General features: G+C 40.4%; 1 protein-coding gene across 1 annotated transcript in view; it reads left to right on the top strand.

The window, feature by feature from the left end:
• The window catches only part of dennd6b (DENN/MADD domain containing 6B), a 99,415-nt gene that overhangs the window by 36,548 nt on the left and 41,865 nt on the right, over positions 1-21,002 (top strand). The window contains exons 6-11 of the mRNA XM_072241049.1: positions 2,208-2,313; positions 4,496-4,575; positions 7,127-7,189; positions 13,519-13,574; positions 14,208-14,330; positions 17,507-17,602. Coding sequence (XP_072097150.1) covers positions 2,208-2,313; positions 4,496-4,575; positions 7,127-7,189; positions 13,519-13,574; positions 14,208-14,330; positions 17,507-17,602 — 524 coding nt within the window. The remainder of the gene's footprint in view (positions 1-2,207; positions 2,314-4,495; positions 4,576-7,126; positions 7,190-13,518; positions 13,575-14,207; positions 14,331-17,506; positions 17,603-21,002) is intronic.

Below are 21,002 nucleotides of genomic sequence, written 5' to 3'. Positions count from 1 at the left end.
GTCCTTGATTATCCTGGCAGCACTGCTCCGACAGCGTGTGGTGTAAAGTGAGTCCAAGGACGGAAGATTGGTTTGTGTGATGTGCTGTGCTGTGTTCACGATCTTCTGCAGCTTCTTTCAGTCTTGGACAGGACAACTTCCATACCAGGTTGTGATGCACCCTAGAAGAATGCTTTGTATGGTTCATCTATAAAAATTAGTGAGGGTATTAGGGGACAGGCCAAATTTCTTTAGTTTTCTCAGGAAGTAAAGGCGCCAGTGGGCCTTCTTGGCAGTGAACTCTGCTTGGTTGGACCAAGTCAGGTCATTTGTGATATTGACCCCGAGGAACTTTTGACCTGTCCCACTTGCGCACCACCAATTTAAATTGGGTTGTGCGGTCCGCTACTCCTTCTGAAGTCAACAATCAATCCCTTTGTCTTGCTGATGTTCAGGGATAGGTTATTGTCTTCACACCATGCCACCAGGTTCTTAATTTCCTCTCTGTACTCAAACTCATCATTACCCAAGATACGGCTTACAATTGTGTCATCAGCAAACTTATATATTGAGTTTGATGGAAACTTGGCTAGACAATCATGGGTGTACAGTGAGTACAGCAGGGGGCTGAGTACACAGCCTTGTGGGGCACCGGTGCTCAGAGTAATTGTAGAAGAGAGCTTGTCCCCTATTTTTACAGCTTGGGTCCTGTCTGTGAGGAAGTTGAAGATCCCCTTTGTTGAATTTGGATGTGAAGTGTCTGCAGATAAAGACTGCTGAACTCTAAATAGTTGTCTAAATAACTTAACCTCAATGTTATCAGTGCATTCCTTGTGATAGCATATGTCATGAATTCCTGGGTTTTGATTTAGCAACAGTAATATACACACAAGTCAGGATTTTAAGATAATTAAGTGATAAAAGACTTGCTGTTCTTATTTTCTTACTGATGGAAACCTTGTGAGAGCAGTTGCTCCATTTGAGGTGAATTCTTGTTACGAAGGGGTGCATGTTGTACCAGTCTCTGTCTTACTCAAAGTACATTCATGCCATCACCAAAGCTACTTCATACAAAGCTCAGCAATGTTACTTTTAATCTTTAAATCTGTATGTGTGCCATTAATATGAGAAAAAACAATTTATTATTGGGCAGGGATTTGGTGCCCTCTGCTGTATTGTATAAATACAGCTTTCAAGACTGCAGGGTAGAACCTCACTTGGTGCATGGGATACCTTTCCATTTGTTTATTTATTTGTTGAGACCCACACAGAACTGGACCATCCGGCCCTTGGAGCTACACCTCCCAGTAATCCCCGATTTAACCCTAGCCTAATTGGGACAATTTACAGTGACTAATTAACCTACCAACTGGTACGTCTTTGGACTGTGGGAGGACTTTTGACCGGAGCACCTGGAGGAAACCCATGCGGTAACAGGGAGAACGTACGAACTCCTTACTGGCAGTGGAGGGGATTGAACCTGGGTCACCTATACTGTAAAATGTGTGCTAACCACTATGCTACTGTACCACCAAGAATGAAAGAATGAGTGAAATCAGCAGTAAAAGAGATCATTACAGAATCTTGTGCAGAAGGGTGTGCTACTGATATTGATGCTGTGTGTAGGACTTGGATTCTGGGAATCTGGCATGAATCTATTTAAGTTCATTGTGGAGAGGTTGCTCGTGAGGGCTGGTGTTCGGTAAGATGGGGCATGCTGTGTCACCCCTCAGTGCTGAGATGAGGCATTAAGGTCTGACCCAGGTTAGCACATTGAGTGTAGTTCAGTCCAGCTGAAAGTGTTGAGAGACAATCTGATCAGATGACATGGAGCAGATGCTGTCGGTCCTCAGCAATGGCCCTTGCACACCATACCATCATGGGTGTAGCCCTGAGCCTTTGGTCACCTAGCAGCCGTTCTCACATGCTACATCTCCACAAAAACTGTGAGTGATTCATTGCTGGATTTGAAACAGACTTCTGCACAGCTGTGTGCAAAAGCATGAATGGACGTGATTCATGCCCAAGTTCCTGGCACCACAGTGTGCAGCCGAGTGGATGACTTTATCAAAGTACTGGAGGTTATATATACCTGTGAATGTTTGGACTTCAGAACTAAGAGTACTGTGGTGAATTGCCATTAAGCAGGGTATGAATGTATGTTTTAATTTATTCTCAAGAAGTCTTGATTTGCATTGTAATGTGCTTGTTTTTTTCTTCTTCTTCAGTCATTGGTTCTTATTTCTCGACTTCCTTTTGTGAATCTCTTCCGCTCTCTCCTACAACTTGTTGCACCTGAATACTTTGAAAAGCTGGAGCCTTGTCTTGAGGCAGGTTAGACCATTCATTAGAATGTTAGAATTATGACAAACTTATGGAAATTACAGATGAATTTTCAGAAGCTAGTGTGTTTTAAAAAAAATCTGATGCTTGTTGGAATAAAAAGCTTTGAAAACTGGAAAAAACATCTGGAAAACAGCTAAAATATCTTTAAATTTTAAAAAAATCTTTGTGTAATTTACCAAAATCTTAACTATGTGCATTCCTTTTCTCCAAACTTTTATTCCTGCTATCATCTTCTCATGGTTAAAAGAAAACTTCTATGTTATAAATAACTATTGCCATCTTTGTGTTGAATGGAAGTTTCCTTGGTGAATTTGTGATATTGAAATTGCATATTCTAGTTGCTTGATAATAATGTGCACACCATTTGAAAATTTCAGTTGCACTATATACTTTCAGGTACTGGACAAAGATATATTTTAAAAAGATGTTTTAGCTTTAAAATCAATTTTGATTTGAAATCAGAGAATCTTACAGTTCAAAGGAAGTCTATTGGATCATTCTAGCTGTCAGTTTGGAACTGGTAACTGTTTGAGTTCCATACACCTTTTCTCCTCAACTTTACACGTTGTCCTTCTTCAAATATGGTACATGTTTAATTGTCCTTTTGAAGTTCATATGAAATCAGGTACCAGGTCCAGATTCTAAAAGGCATAAGCATGAGAAACCTATTTCCCTTCATTTCTTTGCCAGTTATTTTAAGTCTATGGCTACTGTGTGCTGAAGATAATTTTCCACTCCTTACTCTATCAAAAGCCATAATAACTTAAAACTTTTGCCTCCTCTTCTGCATTATCTCAGGGATACTGAATGAGCATTGTATTTCCCATTATCTTGCCCTGAGACTTTTCTCTATGTTTCTCTGAAACTTCACAACACAGATAGAGAAACACAGAGAAAAGTCAAGGAGAGGAAGAGGGGAAAAAAAGTTAATGAAGTAATAGGTTTTCTGCTTTGGATGGAAAAACTTCAAGAATTTCATTCTGTTCTTTGTACTCACCAGTGAATGATCTGTGTCCCTGTTGGTAGATGGCTGTAATGAAGATGCTGTTACAAGGGTTCCATCTAGTAATGACCATGTTCATCTGGTACCCATGGTGAAGCACTATGTTGGAGCACAAGCACTCAGTAGATTAACTTGCTCTGTTTGGATAGGCAGAAAGAAAATAGTTAAAGCAATTTATAAGGGTCCTATTTTTGAGAGCAACTTTTTTTTTCATGCTTTTCCCAGGCTAGATGAATTTGTAATGATCTCCTTTTAATAATCAATTGTCAACATGCACTATCTCTCATCTGGAGGTTAAGTCAAAACTCTGGATGGTCCTGACATTACAGCTCTTCAGTCCAAGCCCTGCGATCTTTTGCATTTCTGGTAGGTTTAGTTTATTTGTTCAACAAAAATCGGAAATTCCATGCACCCAATGAAAAGGACTGAGGTGGGTCAGCACTGTACTTGTCCGGAGCTGAGTGGGTTAAAAGCTAAAGGAACAAAGGTCTGCGACCTCTTACACTGTTTCAGTGAAACTCAACACAAGCTTAAGGAACAGAAACTCATCTTATGAAATAGGCAAGTTAAAGTATTACATTCTGAAGATTGAATTGAACTATTTCAGATCATCTATCTGTACAGTTTATATCAAAACTGGCCACTTGTGTTCAAAGCTGAAGAGCCTGTGATGTTAACTCAGCATTTTTCTCTCCACAGATGTTTCCTGACTAGCTAGGTACGTAGTTCCAGTAATGGAAAGCAAACGAGAAAAAGACTTTAGATGCTTGAATTTGAAAGAAAATCAGAAAATATTAGAAAAACTGAGCTAGTCAAACAGCATCTGCAGAAAGAGAAACCAGTTATTGTTTTGGGCCAGAGGCCCTTTCCCTTCAATAATTTATATGACTGTTTCAAAAGTTATGGTTACATTTCCTTTCAGGAAGTGCATTGCTGATTACAGCAACAACGTGTAAGAATATTTCTCTTTATTTTGCTTCTGGTGAGACTGGGAACTCTCTTGATGTAAAAAGTTCCATTCAGTCACGCTTGTATCATTGATTTAATTATTTGGTTTATTATGGTGTTAAAAATTCTGAGCGAAATTTTTGGTTAAGAAAATAATCGCAGAAGATTGTATGTTATTTTTTGTATTCTGAATACAGTCAAGCTTCTTCTGTTTTCCAGTTTGCAATGAGGTAGACCAATGGCCAGCACCAGTCCCTGGAAAAACACTTAGCCTTCCTGTCATGGGAGTGGTCATTCAGGTACGAATAGACAGAGCATTAGAATATGGATGTTCGGCATTTAATGGAAAGAAAATCAAATGTATTGTAGTTGTTTGAAGCACAGAAGCATAAGGAGAGGATATTGTGTTCGCTCTTTGAAACAAAAACAAACATTTCTCTATGGTGTATTGGATGAAGAGTTTCTGAGGTGAAAGGTTGTTATTTGGTTTCACCTCTTTGTTCAACCTCACTTTTAGAAATTTACATCGCAATTTTCTTCTCCAAACATGCAGGATTTTAATCTATTCTTATTTTTCTCCTTTGGTGTTCCTTAATCTGCATTTGAGTTTATGGTGTCTGCTGTTGTTTAAGATGTCGTTCAACTCCCAACAAGAGAGAGAATACATATATACATATTGTTGGGTATGATTAATCAATATTCTTCACAGTATGACCATATTAAACTGATATTTCAACAATTCCATGACACTTAGCGCTTTGTCAGTGACTTACTACTCTTGTTGTCATCTTTGCAATGCAGCACAATGGTGAGAATTTTTGTTCATGACAATGTTGGTCCTAGATGACTAGAAAGGAATGACACACACACATCAGATATGTAACCCAGAGTTCTGCTCAGACTGATGACATTTTATAGAGGCTTCTTTAGATAATTAAATGAATAGACAGAATATATAATTGGTCTTTTTACCAATACTATTGATCTTGGGCTGTGTGCCCAACTACCTAACATCAGATGTTGTCTGATTTTGATCAATTGGAGTAAAATAAGATGCCTTATATGGTTGAATTAATCTTCTCTAAATTGTGGGTTGGTAAGTGTATTGAACGAGGAAAGGGAATGCACAAATTGAAGTTATAAAGGTAGATAGTATTGGACAGTTTTTGTCGTGATTGCAAGCTATTGTACTGATTTGCATAATAAAGATCCGCTGAACAGTTTTTCCTTTGACTCCTCCCACTTTCTCCAAACTTGAGGGGCAGCCATTGGCACTCACCTGGGCCCCAGCAATGCCTGCCTCTTTGTTGCTACATAGAACAGTCCATGTTCAAAGCCTTCCTTGGTTACACTCCCCAACTCTTCCTCTGCCACATTGATGACTGCATTGGTGCTGCTGCATGCATCCATGCTGATCTCATCAATTTTATCAACTTTGCCTCTAACTTCCACCCTGCCCTTGAACTCACTTGGTTTATCTCTGACATCTCCCTCCCCTTTCTCAATCTCTCTGTCTCTCTGTTTTTTATACAAACTGTCAACTGACATTTTTTATAAACCTACTGATTCCCACAGTTATCTTGACTATACCTCTTTCCACCATTTCTCCTGTTTAAAAAAAACAATTACTTCGCCTTCACCGCATCTGTTCCCTGGACAAGGCTTTCCATTCCAGGACATCAGATATGTCCTCCTTCTTTGAAAGACACGGTTTCCCTCCCACCACTATTGCTGCTGCCCTCACCCATGTGTCCTCCATTTCTTGTATATCTGCTCACCTCATCTTCCCGCTGCCTTACCAGTGATAGAGTTCCTCTTGTCCTTAACAACCACTCCATCAACTTTAGCTCACAACACATTATCCTCTGCAACTTCTGCCATCTCCAAAGGGATCCCACAACTAAATATATCTTTACCTCCACCCACCCCCACCCCAATTTCCACAGGGATCACTCCCTCCACGATTCCCTTGTCCATTTGTCCCTCCTGACTAATCATCTTCCTAGCATTTCTCACTGTAAGCAGTCTTAACTGCTACCCTTGCCCATACACCTCCTCCCTCACCTCCAATCAGGGCTTCAGACAGTCCTTCCAGGTGAGGCAACAGTTCACTAGCAAATCTGCTGAGGTTGTCTATTGTGTTCAGTGCTCCCAGTGTGGCCTTCTGTGGCCTCGTTGTAAATTGGAAGTCCACTTTGTCAAGCACCTCCACTCCATCTGCTACAAGCGGGACTTCCTGGTGGCCAAACATTTTAATTCCGATTTCTATTCTCATTCCGACGTGTCATCTTGTGTCAAGACTAAGCCCACATCAGGGTGGAGAAGTAACACTTTATATTCCGTCTGGGTAACCGCCAACCTGATGTCATAAATAACGATTTCTCCTTCCGGTAAACAAATTTCCCTGCTTCTCCACCCCCCTTCCTCTTTTATCTTTTCTCACTTGCCTATTACTTCCCCTTTGGTTCCCTCCTCCTTCCCTTTCTCATGTGGTCCACTCTCCTCTCCTAATCAGATTCCTCCTTCTTTTGCTCTTGACATTTCCCACCCACCTGGCTTCACCTATCGCCTTCTAGCTAGCCTCCTCCCCACTACACCTTTTTATTCTGGCATCTTCCCCCTTCCTTCTAGTCCTGAAGAAGGGCCTTAGCCCAAAATGTCAACTATCTGTTCATTTCCATAGATGCTGCCTGACCTGCAGAGTTCCTCCAGCATTTTGTTTGTGTTGCTTTGGATTTCCAACATAAGACTTTCTGGTGTTTATGTGAATCCTTGTATAGTTTGGAAGTTCTGAAAACATTATTTTTATAATGCATGTAGGATTTTTTTCCTTTGCCTTCACAACTACAGGTAAGGATACCATCTAAGAATGACAAGATTGGAACAAGTCCTCTCAAGCAATCTAAACGAGAGGTATGCCAAAAGTGCAGATTATTATCATCTATTCTGATGATCTATCTCCATACTTTTTAATTGAATAAGTTTTGATAGTTTAAAAAACTGTTAAAATTGTTCAGCTTGCAGGACAGGGTTGGTATAAGTATTGCAACTTGAGCTTTTACGTAAATGGATACATAAAGCAGTGGCAATGTGTTTTTATAAGCCCCTTAAGCATAGTTGCAATTCTTGAGGTATTTGCAGGTACACTTATCAGAAGAAAAAAGTCAAGCAAAAATTTTTGGGGATATATTAGGATAGATGAGTAAAAGCTTGGTTGAGGGAGATTTTTAAGTGTGCTGAGACAGAATGCCCTGAAATGTAGGAAAAAAATCTATAATTTAGCCAGCTTCAGGAATGGCTGTTAATAATGGAAGCACAGAAATTAAGGATGTACAAAAGTCTAGAATATCTAAGACACTCTAAGATAGGCACATGTATGAAAGAAAAATGGAGGGTATGTAGGAGAGAAAGATTAGATTGATCTTGGAGTAGGTTAAAAGGCCAGATAATGATGCAACCAGCTCATCAGTCCCACCATATTTATTCACATGCCACTTGCTGTCCTCCCTTTCAGCCTTACCTGTCATTACATCTTTCTTGCACTCAACCGGGAAGTTGTGCTGCTTCCCTGGAGCCAGGGTCAAGAACCTCTCATAATGGGTACATGGCACCCTGGGAAAGGAGGGTGAGCAGCCAGAGGGTGTGGTCTACAGAAGTACCAATGAGAAAGGCAGGAGCAGGGATGAGGTTCTGCAAACGATTTTAGGGAACTAGGTGGGAAAAAAAAAATAGGAGTTCCAGAGCACCCATTGCCCTGTTCCGATGGTTCCCATTCTCTTGCTACGCTAGATTTAACCCTTTTGAGTAGGACCAGCAAACCTCTGGGCAAGGATAATGGTTCCTCTCCAGTTCAGATGTACATTGTCCTGTTTGCATAGGTCCTGCCTGCCCTTGAAGAGGGCTCAATGATACATAAATCCAAAGCCGCCGCCCCTCCCCCCCCCCCGCACTAGCTTCTTAGTCACGCTTGGAACTGTATCTCTTTTTCTCCTCACTAGCATGTGGCACAAATAATAATGTTGCAATTACAACCCTGGAAGTCCTACATTTTAAAGTTTTCCACTTAGTTCCCTAAGATCACTTTGCAAAACCTCATCCCTGCTCCTGCCTTTCTCACTGGTACACTGTGGACCACAACTTCTGGCTGCTCAGCCTCCTTCCTCAGACCATCTTGTACCTATTATGAGACATTCTTAATCCTGGCTCCAGGGAGGCAATGCATCATCCTGGAGTCTCAATTATAGCCGCTGAACGTTATATTACTCCTTTCTATCAAGCCGCCTATCACTATCGCTCTGCCTGACTTCACTCTTTTCTTCTTTGCCTCAGTGCTAGACACTGTGCCACTGGGCCATCTACTGATTCTGAAAAGGAATCACTCCCTAACAGTATCCGAAGGGGTATACCTATTAGTGGGAAGAATGGCCACAAGAGAGCTCTGCGTTGCCTGCTTACTCCCCTTACTTCTTGTGGTCATCAGCCCATCTGTAGCCTGCACCACAGATGTGACCACCTCACTAAAACGTGTTAACTATGATGTGCTCAGCATCCCCAATGATCCTGAGTACATCCAACTGCACTTCAACTTCCTTGACCCAGTCTATCAGAAGCTGCACCTGGATGCACTTCCCACAGATGTAGTCATAGTAGTTATAGTCATTGTCATAGTCATACTTTATTAATCCCGGGGGAAATTGGTTTTCGTTACAGTTGTACCATAATAATTAAATAGTAATAAAACCATAAATAGTTAAATAGTAATATGTAAATTATGCCAGAAAATAAGTCCAGAACCAGCCTATTGGCTCAGGGTGTCTGACCCTCCAAGGGAGGAGTTGTAAAGTTTGATGGCCACTGGCAGGAATGACTTCCTATGACACTCTGTGTTGCATCTCGGTGGAATGAGTCTCTGGCTGAATGTACTCCTGTGCCCAACCAGTACATTATGTAGTGGATGGGAGACATTGTCCAAGATGGCATGCAACTTGGACAGCATCCTCTTTTCAGACACCACCATCAGGGAGACCATAAGATTCCCTGACTTCCCACATCTTACAAGAAGAGCATTCAATTGCCCTGTCTTCCAATTTGGCTACACAAAATCAAAGGTCACAGATTAACAGGAAAATAAAAGTCTTACCTGCTTCTCACCTGTCCTTCCTTAGCAAAGCCTCAGAAATTCCATTACCACTTTGGCCCACCTCACAGTAGCCACTTCAGTTGACCTTGCCTTCCTTTTATCAGCTGAATTGTTTCACATTTAGCCAATCAGAAACAATTTTTTAAAAGCTGCTGGCCTCCCCTCTGCTGCTCTGGCTTTAATTGGGATATTTCTGTTGTTTAGGAGCAAGCAGTCTAAAAGCTCAGAACAATGGAGGTCATAGGAGAACTGGATACCATCAAAGTGCATTTGGGTCCTGATGTGTCATTGAAGGCAACATGTAGATGAGAAATGACCCCCAAATATATTTGAAAGCATATTCAGTGCAAAGGGATTTGCTACCTTTGGCTGGATGCACAATAATTTGATTGGACAAGGACAGTCATACCCGAAGACACCGGAGAAAGATGGTGCTGGCAATTTGATAAGGATTAAGGAAAATGGGTTATCATGCTCACAGTCATGTAAGAGATTGATGAGCGCTGTGGCAGAAGTCAAAGCATGCACAAAGAGTGACAGATAATTCAGTAAAGGAAAATGAGGGGGCCATCTGAGAGACAAAGTGATTCGGAAGCAAACATAAAATGTGATGCATGAAATAAAAAAACAATTTGTAAATGAGGATATTTGAATGGAAAACATAACATAATTTCCATATGGCCAAAGGATTTGAGCAGAGTTCTAATCTACAACGTGTGCAAAGCATTATGCCTGCTGGAATCAGTAAACATGTGGTAGGTCCAAGTCTGTTCAATCAATTTTGCTTCAGTAATTTCCTGGCAAACCTCCATTTAAACGATGGGGCCTGTTTGTGCCAGATTTGCCCTTCTAATGTTGAGGGAATGCAGTGTATTTACAAAATCACCATACTCCTCCAACAGCCAAATAGATATTCATTTGTGGTCATCTGAGGCACTGATGGTGATAGCATCTGGAACTGAGGAGAAAAAAAATGGAAACTTTCCTTCAGTAACAATTATATTTGAACAATATCTTGGTGTTATCTTCATGCAGGACTCCTGGTGGTAATCGAGATGGGTTCGGATCCTTTAAGTGAAGTAGAAAGCATTAGCCACTGATAATAGCTTCTGTCCTCAAGAATGTGACATACTGCATGAATAGAAGATTACTGAAGTCAAAAATCTGAAATAAAAATAGGAATACTGAAAATACACAGCACTCAGGCAACTTCTGTAGAAAGAGAAACAGAATTAACCTTTAAGGCTAAAATACCTTACATCATACCTTTCACCAAGGGTAGCATGTCAATGTTTGCTAATGACACTAAATTAAATGGAAAAGCAAATTGTGCAGAGGATGCAGAGGGTCAGCTGATAGCTATAGATGGGTTAAGTTAGTTGCCAGGGGTCTGGCAGATGGAGTTCAATGTTGATAAATGCAAGGTCATCCACTTTGGAAGGAAAAATAGAAGATCGGATCAAATAATGAAAAATTGCAGCATATTGTTTTGTGGAGGTGCTTGAGGGGCACTTGTGCATGAGTCATAAAAGGTTGGTTTGCAGATGCAACAGGTTTTTAAGAGGGCAAATGCAATGTTGGCCATCATTCCCAGAGGTATTGAATTTAAGAGCAGTGAGGTTTGCTGCAATTGTGCAGGGAAGCACCAGCAGTACTATATGAACTTCTGGTCTCCTTACTTGAGGAAAGAAATACTGGTGTTGAAGGCAGTGCGGAAGAGGTTCACCAGGTTGATTCTGGAGATGATGGGTTTGGCCTCTGAGGAGGGATTGAGTTACCTGGATCTATACTCACTGGAATTCAAAATAATGAGAGGAGATCTTGTAGAAACATAAAATTATGAACAGCCACTAAGAAGCCACAAGGGGAGAAAAGATGAAATATGAAGGTAAGCTAGCCAACAATATCAAAGAGAATACCAAACATTTTTTTCCAGATATATAAAGAGTAAAAGAGAGGCAAGAGGTAGTAATGGGGGACAAGGAAATGGCAGACAAGCTAAATAAGTATTTTATATCTGTCTTCACTGTGGAAGATCCTAGCAGTATGCTGGATGTTCAAGTGTGTCATGGGGTAGAAGTGAGTGCAGTTGCTATTACTAGGGAGAAGGTGCTTGGGAGGCTGATAAGTCTTAAGGCGGATGTCGTCTGGACCAGATGGACCACACCGCACCGTTCTGAAAGAGCTGGCTGGAAGGTTGTGGAGGCATTGGTAATGATCTTTTAAGAATCACAAGATTCTGGCATGGTTCCAGAGGACTGGAAAATTACGAATGTCAGTCCACTCTTCAAGAAAGGAGGGAGGCAGAAGAATGGAAATTATAGGGCAATTAACCTGACAGTGTTTGGGAAGATGTTGGGAGTCGATAGTTAAGAATGAAGTCTCAGGGTACTTGGAGGCACATGATAAAATAGGCCAAAGTCAGCATGATTTCCTTAAGGGAAAATCTTGCCTGATAAATCTGTTGGAATTCTTCGAAGAAGGATAGAGGATTGGCTGACTGGCAGGAAGCGGGAATAAAGGGAGCCTTTCCTGATTGGCTGAGTGACTAGTGGTGTTCCACAGGGGTGGTGATGGCACCGCTTTTTATGTTATATGTCAATGAATGATTTGATGATGGATTTGATGACTTTGTGGCCAAATTTGCGGATGATATGAAGATTGGTGGAGGGGCAGGTAGTGCTGAGGAAGCAGGGAGGCTGTAGAAGGACTTAGACAGATTAGGAGAATGGGCAAAGAAGTGCTAGATGGAATATAGTGTTGGGAAGTATATGATCATGCACTTTGGTAGAAGGAACAAAAGTGTAAACGATCTTCTAAATGGGCAGAAAATTCAAAAATATGAGGTGCAAAGGGACTTGGGAGTCCTTATGCAGAATTCTCTAAAGTTTAACTTGTAGGTTGAGTCGGTGATGAAGAAGGCAAATGCAATGTTAGCATTGATTGTCTGATCCCTGGAGTATTTCTTGCATTTTCTGATGTTAATTTGTACTCTTTCCTGGGCTTGCGATAAAGTTGAGTTACTCAATGGAAGAGCTGTAAATGGACAACTTGAAGGAAATGGAAAGGAACGGGGAAAGGGACAGAGAATTTAAAGGGGAAGTGAGGAGAATAGAACAGAGTTAGTTGTTGTAGGAAAAGATGCCAGCTGCATAGGAGCAAGGTCAATATGTAATATAATCAGACTGTATCACCACCATTGTGTGGTGTGCAGATAGATAAGCAAACAAAGTGAGGGTAGATTTTGAAATCTATTTGGTAAGGTTCAACTGAGTTATAAAATTAGAGGTGTGACTTGCAAATCTAAATGAGGCCATATCCACGATGTCAGTTTTAGTTAACATATTTTATGAAAATTGAGAAATGTTTGGAAGTAAACAATATGGACAATTGATGAGATAAACTTGTAAGGAAATATTGTCACTCCAGTCACCAGAAAAGTGAAGAATGAAGAAAGATTTGGAACTGAGTTTTTTGAAAATTTTCTAAACAATGCAAGCTTGATTCCAGGAATATTTTCGACACCAGATTCAAGGATTAAAAAACTCTGTTCAAAGAGTTTTGAAAGAAACTGTGAAATGTATGGAACATGCTTTTTGATAAGAGGCTTGGAATGTTGAAACAGACTAGCAGTCATGTTCAGGAAAGAGATAACAGACAAATTTTAAAAGGACCAATACCAGATAAGAAGAGTAAGCCTGGTGGATTAAAGTTATGATTCTCTACTTAGAATAGAGAACTCCGATTGTCCAGCTAGAAATTACTTCTGAATGCTGAGTCACAGAAACCACGGTATCTAAAAACCTGTTATAAATGTTGTTGAGTAGATACTTGTTTTAAAGCACATATATTTTTAGTGACTAGTACAAGCATGTACTAGTCTGCTTCTAAAATTCAGCTCCAGTGACGTCAACGTGCTCACATTCAGAGGTGGAGAGAGATGGAGTTTAACTTGTATACTGCATTGGGTGTGGTGAAAGATATTGGATCCAAACTTTAGAGAACTAAGTTATCTCTGATGTTTTTTTTGACATCCTTTTCCACGCTGGTATTAAAATTGTATTATTGTGAATACTGAGTATATTTTTTTTATCTCCCTCAGAATCTGCTCCCAGCACCAATGATTATTCCTACAGTAAATGAGCTGGATCTCTTCAGGCAAGGGCTCTTCGGTGTAGCAAGTGAACTTTATTAAATATTTTGGTGCTGCTGTATAAATATCTTGTAAATATTGACTGTAAAAAAAATTGTTGGTAACCTTAAAAAGAAAAGCTCATAATACACTTCCTGGTTGTTTTACTATTCATCTAGGCCAGGGTAATTTACTTAATAACAGAAGGTCTTTGGGATCTGGGAGGAACATAGAACACCTGGGCGCAGGAAGAATCTACATAATTACAGGAAGAAACTGCAAAGTCCATATAGACAGACCAGAGGTCAGGATTGAACCTGGTTTATTGAAGCTGTACTGCCAGCAGCACCTCTTTGCTGCCCTAACAGCCACCTTAAACTGGGGCAAACAAATATTTGCTCTTTTGTTAATTAATTTCTTTTGGAAGGATAGCATTAATTTATTAAGTGTGAATAATATAGTGAAAGATGTGGACATTTTAATAGCTGAACAGATGTGCTTTGGGAAGAGCAATTGTAATTTTCAAAATGAAACTCTCTCTTGAGAGTATTGGAAGAAATCAGAAACAGTAGCTTCTTATTTGACCTTGTCTAAGAACAAGATTGAATTTTCTGTTTTTCAACCAAATCTATTTCACTAATGAATTCTTTGTCTGACAGATGTTTCCAACAAATCCTGATTCACATCCAAATGGTTTGGGAGCTAATGTTGCTTGGAGAACCAGTAATTGTTATGGCAACCTCTCCCACAGTTTCTTCAGATACTGTGCTGGCACTCATAAGGTGAGTTGAGAATGGTCTACATTAAATCTGTTATACCTTAAGGAACATTTCAAAGATTATTTTTTACACTGAACTTCAACTCGTGCTACTCACACCCCTCTTTAGGTCGACGCTATGGCAGTGTTTATTTACTGTGAATAGTTTCAAACTCCTGCAAGTGAGTATCTTGCACAACCTTCCATGGTCCCAGAACACATTCTACACAATCAGGAAAGCTACCAATGCCATAAATTTCTGAGGAAGCTGAAGTAAACTGGACTATGCACAACTATAGTCACTTGATTCTACAGATGTGCTGTAGAGAACATCCTAATAAGCTACAACACTGTGGCAAACAGGAAGGTTCTACAGCAGGTAGCCAAAACTGCCCAACATATCATCGGCACCAGCCCACCCACTGTCAAGGCCATATATACAGAAAGGGCCAGTAACATCATGAAGGGTCTCTCTCACCCTGCTCATGGACTGTTTGCCCTACTCACATCAGGGAGGAGGCTACAAAGAATTCATGCCAGGTCCACCAAGTTTTAAAACAGATTCTTTCTCTAAACAGTGAGGCTGATCAACATCTCCAATCGCTAACCCACCCCACCACATCCCCAACCACCGCTACGTTAACATTTCTGGTCAGTCAGCTTATGCACAGGCACTCTTGTGCCTACTGTCACTTTATAGACATACAATCAATTTATTTATGTAAGGTATTTTATGTATTTATATTTATTGTGTTTTATTTTAATTATTATTGTGTTCTTTATGTTGTGTGTGTGTGTGTGTATTTTTGTTCTTCATCAGAGTAGGAGTAACAATTATTTCATTCCCCTTTACACTTGTGTACTGGAAATTACATTAAACAATCTTGAACTTTGGGAAGATGAGTTAATTGACTGAATGTGAAATTTGGCTTTGGCACTATTCAGTTAGACCAGAGCTTATGCAGGATTAAACTAGACAGATCTAATTCAATTTAATCTTTGCGCCTTGACCCTGAAAACTCTGAAGGTAAGCAATTCCATTAACTAATGTCTCCTTCAATGAAATAACATTATCTCTACTCATTTCTGCCTACACTTTTCCCCTTTATGTCCTGTCAAATCTGATGTTCTTGGTTGATGCAAAGAAACGGAGGGATCAGATGAAGAAATCCAGATGAAGTGTCTTGACCTGAAGCATCAACTGTCCAATTCCCTCCACATATACTGCCTGACCCACTGAGTTCCTTCAGCATCTTGCTTGTTGCTCCAGAATCTGTTGAGACTTTACTGAATTTGGATGATAACTTATCATTTGTGGTAGATGGCAACAAAATGTGAAATCTGTTCTGGGGACTATGAACAACCTAATGGTACACTCCACTCAGCTCCGAGGAGCACTGTAGCTATCCTTGCAGTTGTAGAGTACAATAAGACCAGGTATCGGGATTGAAATGATAGAAGAAATTGCTTTTATTTTTCTGAAGAGCCAATAGCTTCTTCCTCCACCACAGCAGCTGAAATAAAGTCAAACAGTCATAGACTCATAGTACACAAAAATGGGACCTTTGGCCCACCACACCTACATCAATTATGTTAACCACCAACAATCTTATTTGTCTGTATTAGGTCCTTATTCTTTATTGCCCTGTCCTTTCAAATGTCAATGTAAGTGCCTTTTAAACATAATAATTATATCTGTTTCCACCAGCTCCACTTAAATTAAATTCAAAATTATCAACTACTCTGTGTAAAAAAAACACTTGCCCTCAGATCCACTTTGAAACTTTTTCCCATTAAACCTATGTCCTTTAGTTTTTAATACCTCGACTATGGAAAACAGATTTCTACAACCTACCTATCTCTGCCTCTCGTTGGTTTATATACTTCTATGAGGTTACCCCTTAGTTTCCTTTGCTCCAGTGTAAACAGTCCAATCTTTCCCATAATTAGCATCCTCAATCCAGAAAGCATCCTGTAGAATCTGCTCTGAACTCTCTCCAAGTGCATGAGCTGTGGGTTGCCTGAGTTATCGTGGCATGAGCATCCTGAACATAGGTCATCTATATTGTTGATAATAGCGGAACATTTGTATGTTCAGGGAGTAAAGATCTTTGCAGTTTACAAAGAGCTGCAGATTCAGAAGCTGCAGTTAATCTGCAATCATGGTATACTAGCTCTGTGTTCAAAATGAAGGAAGCTAACTCCCCTCTTGAATAAGGAGGATTGATCTTGTTTGATGTGTCGCAGGGAGAAGTCTGAAAAGTTAAAAAGTGACTTGAATTGGTCACTGCACAATAGAATGATCTAGGGTCTAAAATGTTCAGGGTGACTCTGCTTGAATCCTGGGTGGAAGGATTCAGAACTTGGTCATTATGTCTGTAGAAGTATTAGCCTCTGGGTGCATAGCTTCTTGAGGGGTTGGTGTGACTGTGGCTTCCAAAGTTTCTGGGGATATGCTGTCCCAGCAACAGCCCTTTTGTGCCTTCTCTTTTTGACTTCTCTAGTAAGTTTCAGGTCTTTAGCACCTGGCATAATATTATCGTCGATGCAGAAAGCCCAATCGGACTGCATCCTGAGCAGTATAAAAGGTAATCTTGAGCTAAGTCTTTATTCAGACCCAGTGTGTGACCAACAATCACAGTAATGGATCGAAGTGAACTTAGCTTCAGCTGGCTGCCCAACAGGTGATGATCCATTTTATACAATATGTTTGCAAGCATAAGACATGTTGTTGGCTTTGAGTTCTTTCCCTGTGTATGGTTTGCCCCAAGCCTTAATTTCATCTTCAATATCGTATTTCTCTAGGTGGCTGACAGTTGAACAATATATGTGAATAGAAATTCATTCTATATACCTCATTTGCAGTGTGTGGATATGTCATGTACACAGAAATGATCAAATTAATACAATAAGTGGGCTTGAAAGTTTACAGTTGTGATGTGTAATAAAATTAAATTGTATGAGACTTAGAAGATGTGCTTTAATTCTTAGCTCTTTGTCTCAATAACTTATTATATGCTCAAGATCATTGACAACAGTAAATACAACAAACTGATTTAGCATTAGTAAAATATATCTGTTAACTACCATATTGTATATTCCACAACTTTTGGTAAATATTTCCATACAATTCTTCACATACATTATGTACCTCAGCAAGCAACACAGATTTGTATATTGTATATTTGTCTTCTCTTGTAGTTGCATTGCACCCCTGAAATACTGCTGTGACTATCGGCCATACTTCACCATTCATGATAATGAATTTAAGGAGTATACAACGCGGACACAGGCACCGTAAGTTATAGCAGCAAGAAAATGCTGTGTTGAAGTTGTGGGTTGGCGTTTAACAGTTTGCACACTCAAATGAAAATTCCCATAAATTGATAATGGTAAGGGAATTTCTTTGCTTTTCTCCTGAGCACAGAATAATACCACATGCAATAAACAAGACCAACGCAAAGAAATTCCTTCATTGTGCAAGTTTCAGCAGTTGCAAACATACTAAGTACCTTTCTCTTCATAGTCAATTGGCCTGAATCTCTGAAAGAATCCTGAGTCTAGATTGTAGGAGGAGAAAAGTGAACCTTTATTAAATCAAGATATTTTCTTTAGTTTTACAATGGAAACAGGGAATAACTATAAACAAGACTTGCATTTTAATGGCAATTGCCACATTAGGATTTCCCAAACCGCTTTAAAGTCAATGAAATATCTATGGACAATTGTCATTTTTCACTGTGTGAAACTTGTCATGCAATTTTAGTATAAGGTCCTATAAACAGCATTAAATTGTGTTACTTGATCATGTGATGTTTAATGACATTCTTTGAGGTGTAACTAATGGCTTGGACACCAGAGTAGGTCAGTATTTTTTGTACGAAGTATTGCATGATCCATTAATACTTTCTGAGACTGCAAGAAATGCCTCAGTTTACCATTTTGTATGAAAGTCAGCACCTTTGACAGAGCAGTATTGCCCTTTGATGACGAAGCACTTATTACTGTATCCAACAGTGCAGCAGTTTCAACAAACCAGTGCTTCCATGGTAGTGCACTGGATTTTATAAATTCCAATATGAATTTGCTCTTGACCAAATAGATAATAAGGATTAAATAAATAAATGACCAGGGAGTCAGCATGGTGACTAATTAATTAGTACCTCATAATTTTTCAGCTGGGAAATTGTTATTGTGCGTTGTCTTTTGAAATAAGGTAAATTGCCTTTGTATTGCTTCCCCAATCTGTCAGTATACTGTTCATGTTTTATTTTGCTAAAATGTAAAATTATTTCATTTTTCAGACAACAAGAGAAAATGTTCAGGCTCATTACAATAAAATAACAGAATCTGCTGCTCCTCCTCAGGAGTCTTGCTTTGGAAAAAAAGAATCTTAACTTGTATTCTACATTCTAGTCTTCTGATTTTAGGTATTCAGTCTATCTCAGTTTCCATTCAGAATCAAGTTTATTATCACTTTCTTATGTGAAGTGAAATTTGGTTTTGTTTGTGGCAGCAGTACAGTGCAAAGACATAAAATGATTATAAATGATAAAATAAACAGTGCAAAAAATATAATAATGAGATAGTGTTTGTTGGTTCATGAGCCGTTCAAACATCTGAAGACAGAAGGGAAGAAACTGCTGCTGAATCATTGAGTGTGGGACATCAGGCTGCTGTACCTCCACCCTGACAGTAATAACGAGAAGAAGGCAGGTCCCAGATGGTGAGAGCACTTTATGATGGATGCGGCCATCCTCAGGCACTGCCTCTTGAAGATGTCCTCAGTGGAGGGGAGGATTGTGACCATGAGTGAGCCTATGCAGCCTCTTGCAATGCTGTGCATTGAAGCCTCCATGTAATGCAAGCGGTCAGAACGCTCTTCGCCACTCATCTATAGAAATTTGCAAGACTTTTGTGACATACCAAACCCTTTCAACTCTTAATGAAGTAGAGCTGCTGAGGCACCTTCTTCATGATTGCATCGATGTGTTGGGGCAGGACAGATCCTCAGAGATGTTGACACTGAGGAATTTGAAGCTGCTCACCCTTTCCACTACTGACCTTTCAATGAGGACTGGTGTGTGTTCTGTTGACTTCTCCTTCCTGAAGTCCACAATCAATTCATTAGTCTTGCTGACACCGAGTGTAAGGTTATTGTAACACCACTCAACCTGCTGATTTATTGTACTCATTGCCACCTGAGATTCTTCCAATGACTGTGGCATCATTGACAAACTTATAGGAGGCATTTGAATGGTGTTTAGCCACAGGTTAGATCAAGCTTGCACACTTGAGCTGCTCCTATCACCTGTGAGTCTGTTGGGGTCATACACTGTGTCCAGTGCTCCCGGCATGGCCTCCTGTACCCCTACACCTCCTCCCTCACTACCATTCAGGGCCCCAAACAGTCCTTCCAGGTGAGGTAACACTTCACCAGTGAGTCTGTTGGGGTCATACACTGTGTCCGGTGCTCCTGGTGTGGCCTCCTGTCTATCGGTGAGACCCAATGTAGGTTGGGAGAATGTTGTGCCGAGCACCTAAACTCCATCCATCAGAAAAAGCAGAATCTCCCATTTTAATTCCACTTTCTACTCCCATTCCGATATGTCAATCCACGGCCTCCTCTACTGTCGCCGAGGCCACACTCAGGTTGGAGGAGCAACACCTTGTATTCTGTCTGGGTAGTCTCCAACCTGATGACATGAACACAACTTCTCGAACTTCTGGTAATGTCTCACCCCCCACCTCCCATCCTTCACCAGTCCCCATCCTCTTTTTTCCCCTTTTCTTTCTCTCATCTTATCTCCTTGTCTGCCTGTCACCTCCCTCTGGCGCTCTTCCCCCCCCTTTCTTCCATGGCCTTCTATCCTCACCTACCAGACTCCCACTTCTCCAGCCCTGCATCTCTTTCGCCAGTCAACTTCCCAGCTATTTACTTCATCCCTCCCCCTCCCAGTTTCACCTATCACCTTGTGTTTCTCCCCCACCCTACCACCTTTTAAATCTATTCTGCATCTTTTTTTTTTCTCCAGTCCTACTAAAGGGCTTTGACCCAAAGTGTCGACTGTACTTTTTTCCACAGATGCTGCCTGGCCTGCTGAGTTCTTTCAGCATTTTGTGTTTGTTGCTTGGATTTCCAGCATCAGCAGATTTTCTTTTGTTTGTGAGGTGTACCTGTGTTGACTGTCAATGAGGAAGGAGATGTTATCTTCCAATGTGGAAGTTGAGGATCTGGTTCCAGAGGGAGGTACAGTATATGGGCCCAGGTTTGGGATCTTGGTGATTAATACTGGTTAATATGAAGTTAGTGGCAGCATACAAGGCATCCTTGGTCAACAACTGCTTTTTATCTTAAATGTGTTTCTGGAACTGTTAGAGCCTGCGATTTACAGTTTGGAGATTGATTCATTGAATGAGTGATGTAGTGCTTTGCTATCTCCAAAAAAATTCCAGGAAGCCAATGCTAGCGGTCTTAAGGCGAAGAAGCTTAGTGACGGGTTGTGAGCCCGTGATTGACTCCATTTCGCCGATTAAAGCATCCATTAATTTGCTGATTAAAGCATCAAGAAAGATTGAAACATCGAAATGAATGCGGAAGACGAGCGGGGGTTCAGCACCAAATACCTGCCTCTTGATTGCTGCTGACGCATCTCTCTGCTGCTGAAGAAGGAGTCTTGTGTGGTAGCCTATTGTT

Source organism: Mobula birostris, chromosome 23, assembly GCF_030028105.1.
Source record: "Mobula birostris isolate sMobBir1 chromosome 23, sMobBir1.hap1, whole genome shotgun sequence".
Lineage (NCBI taxonomy): Eukaryota > Metazoa > Chordata > Chondrichthyes > Myliobatiformes > Myliobatidae > Mobula > Mobula birostris.
This window is presented reverse-complemented; position numbering and strand designations above follow the sequence as displayed.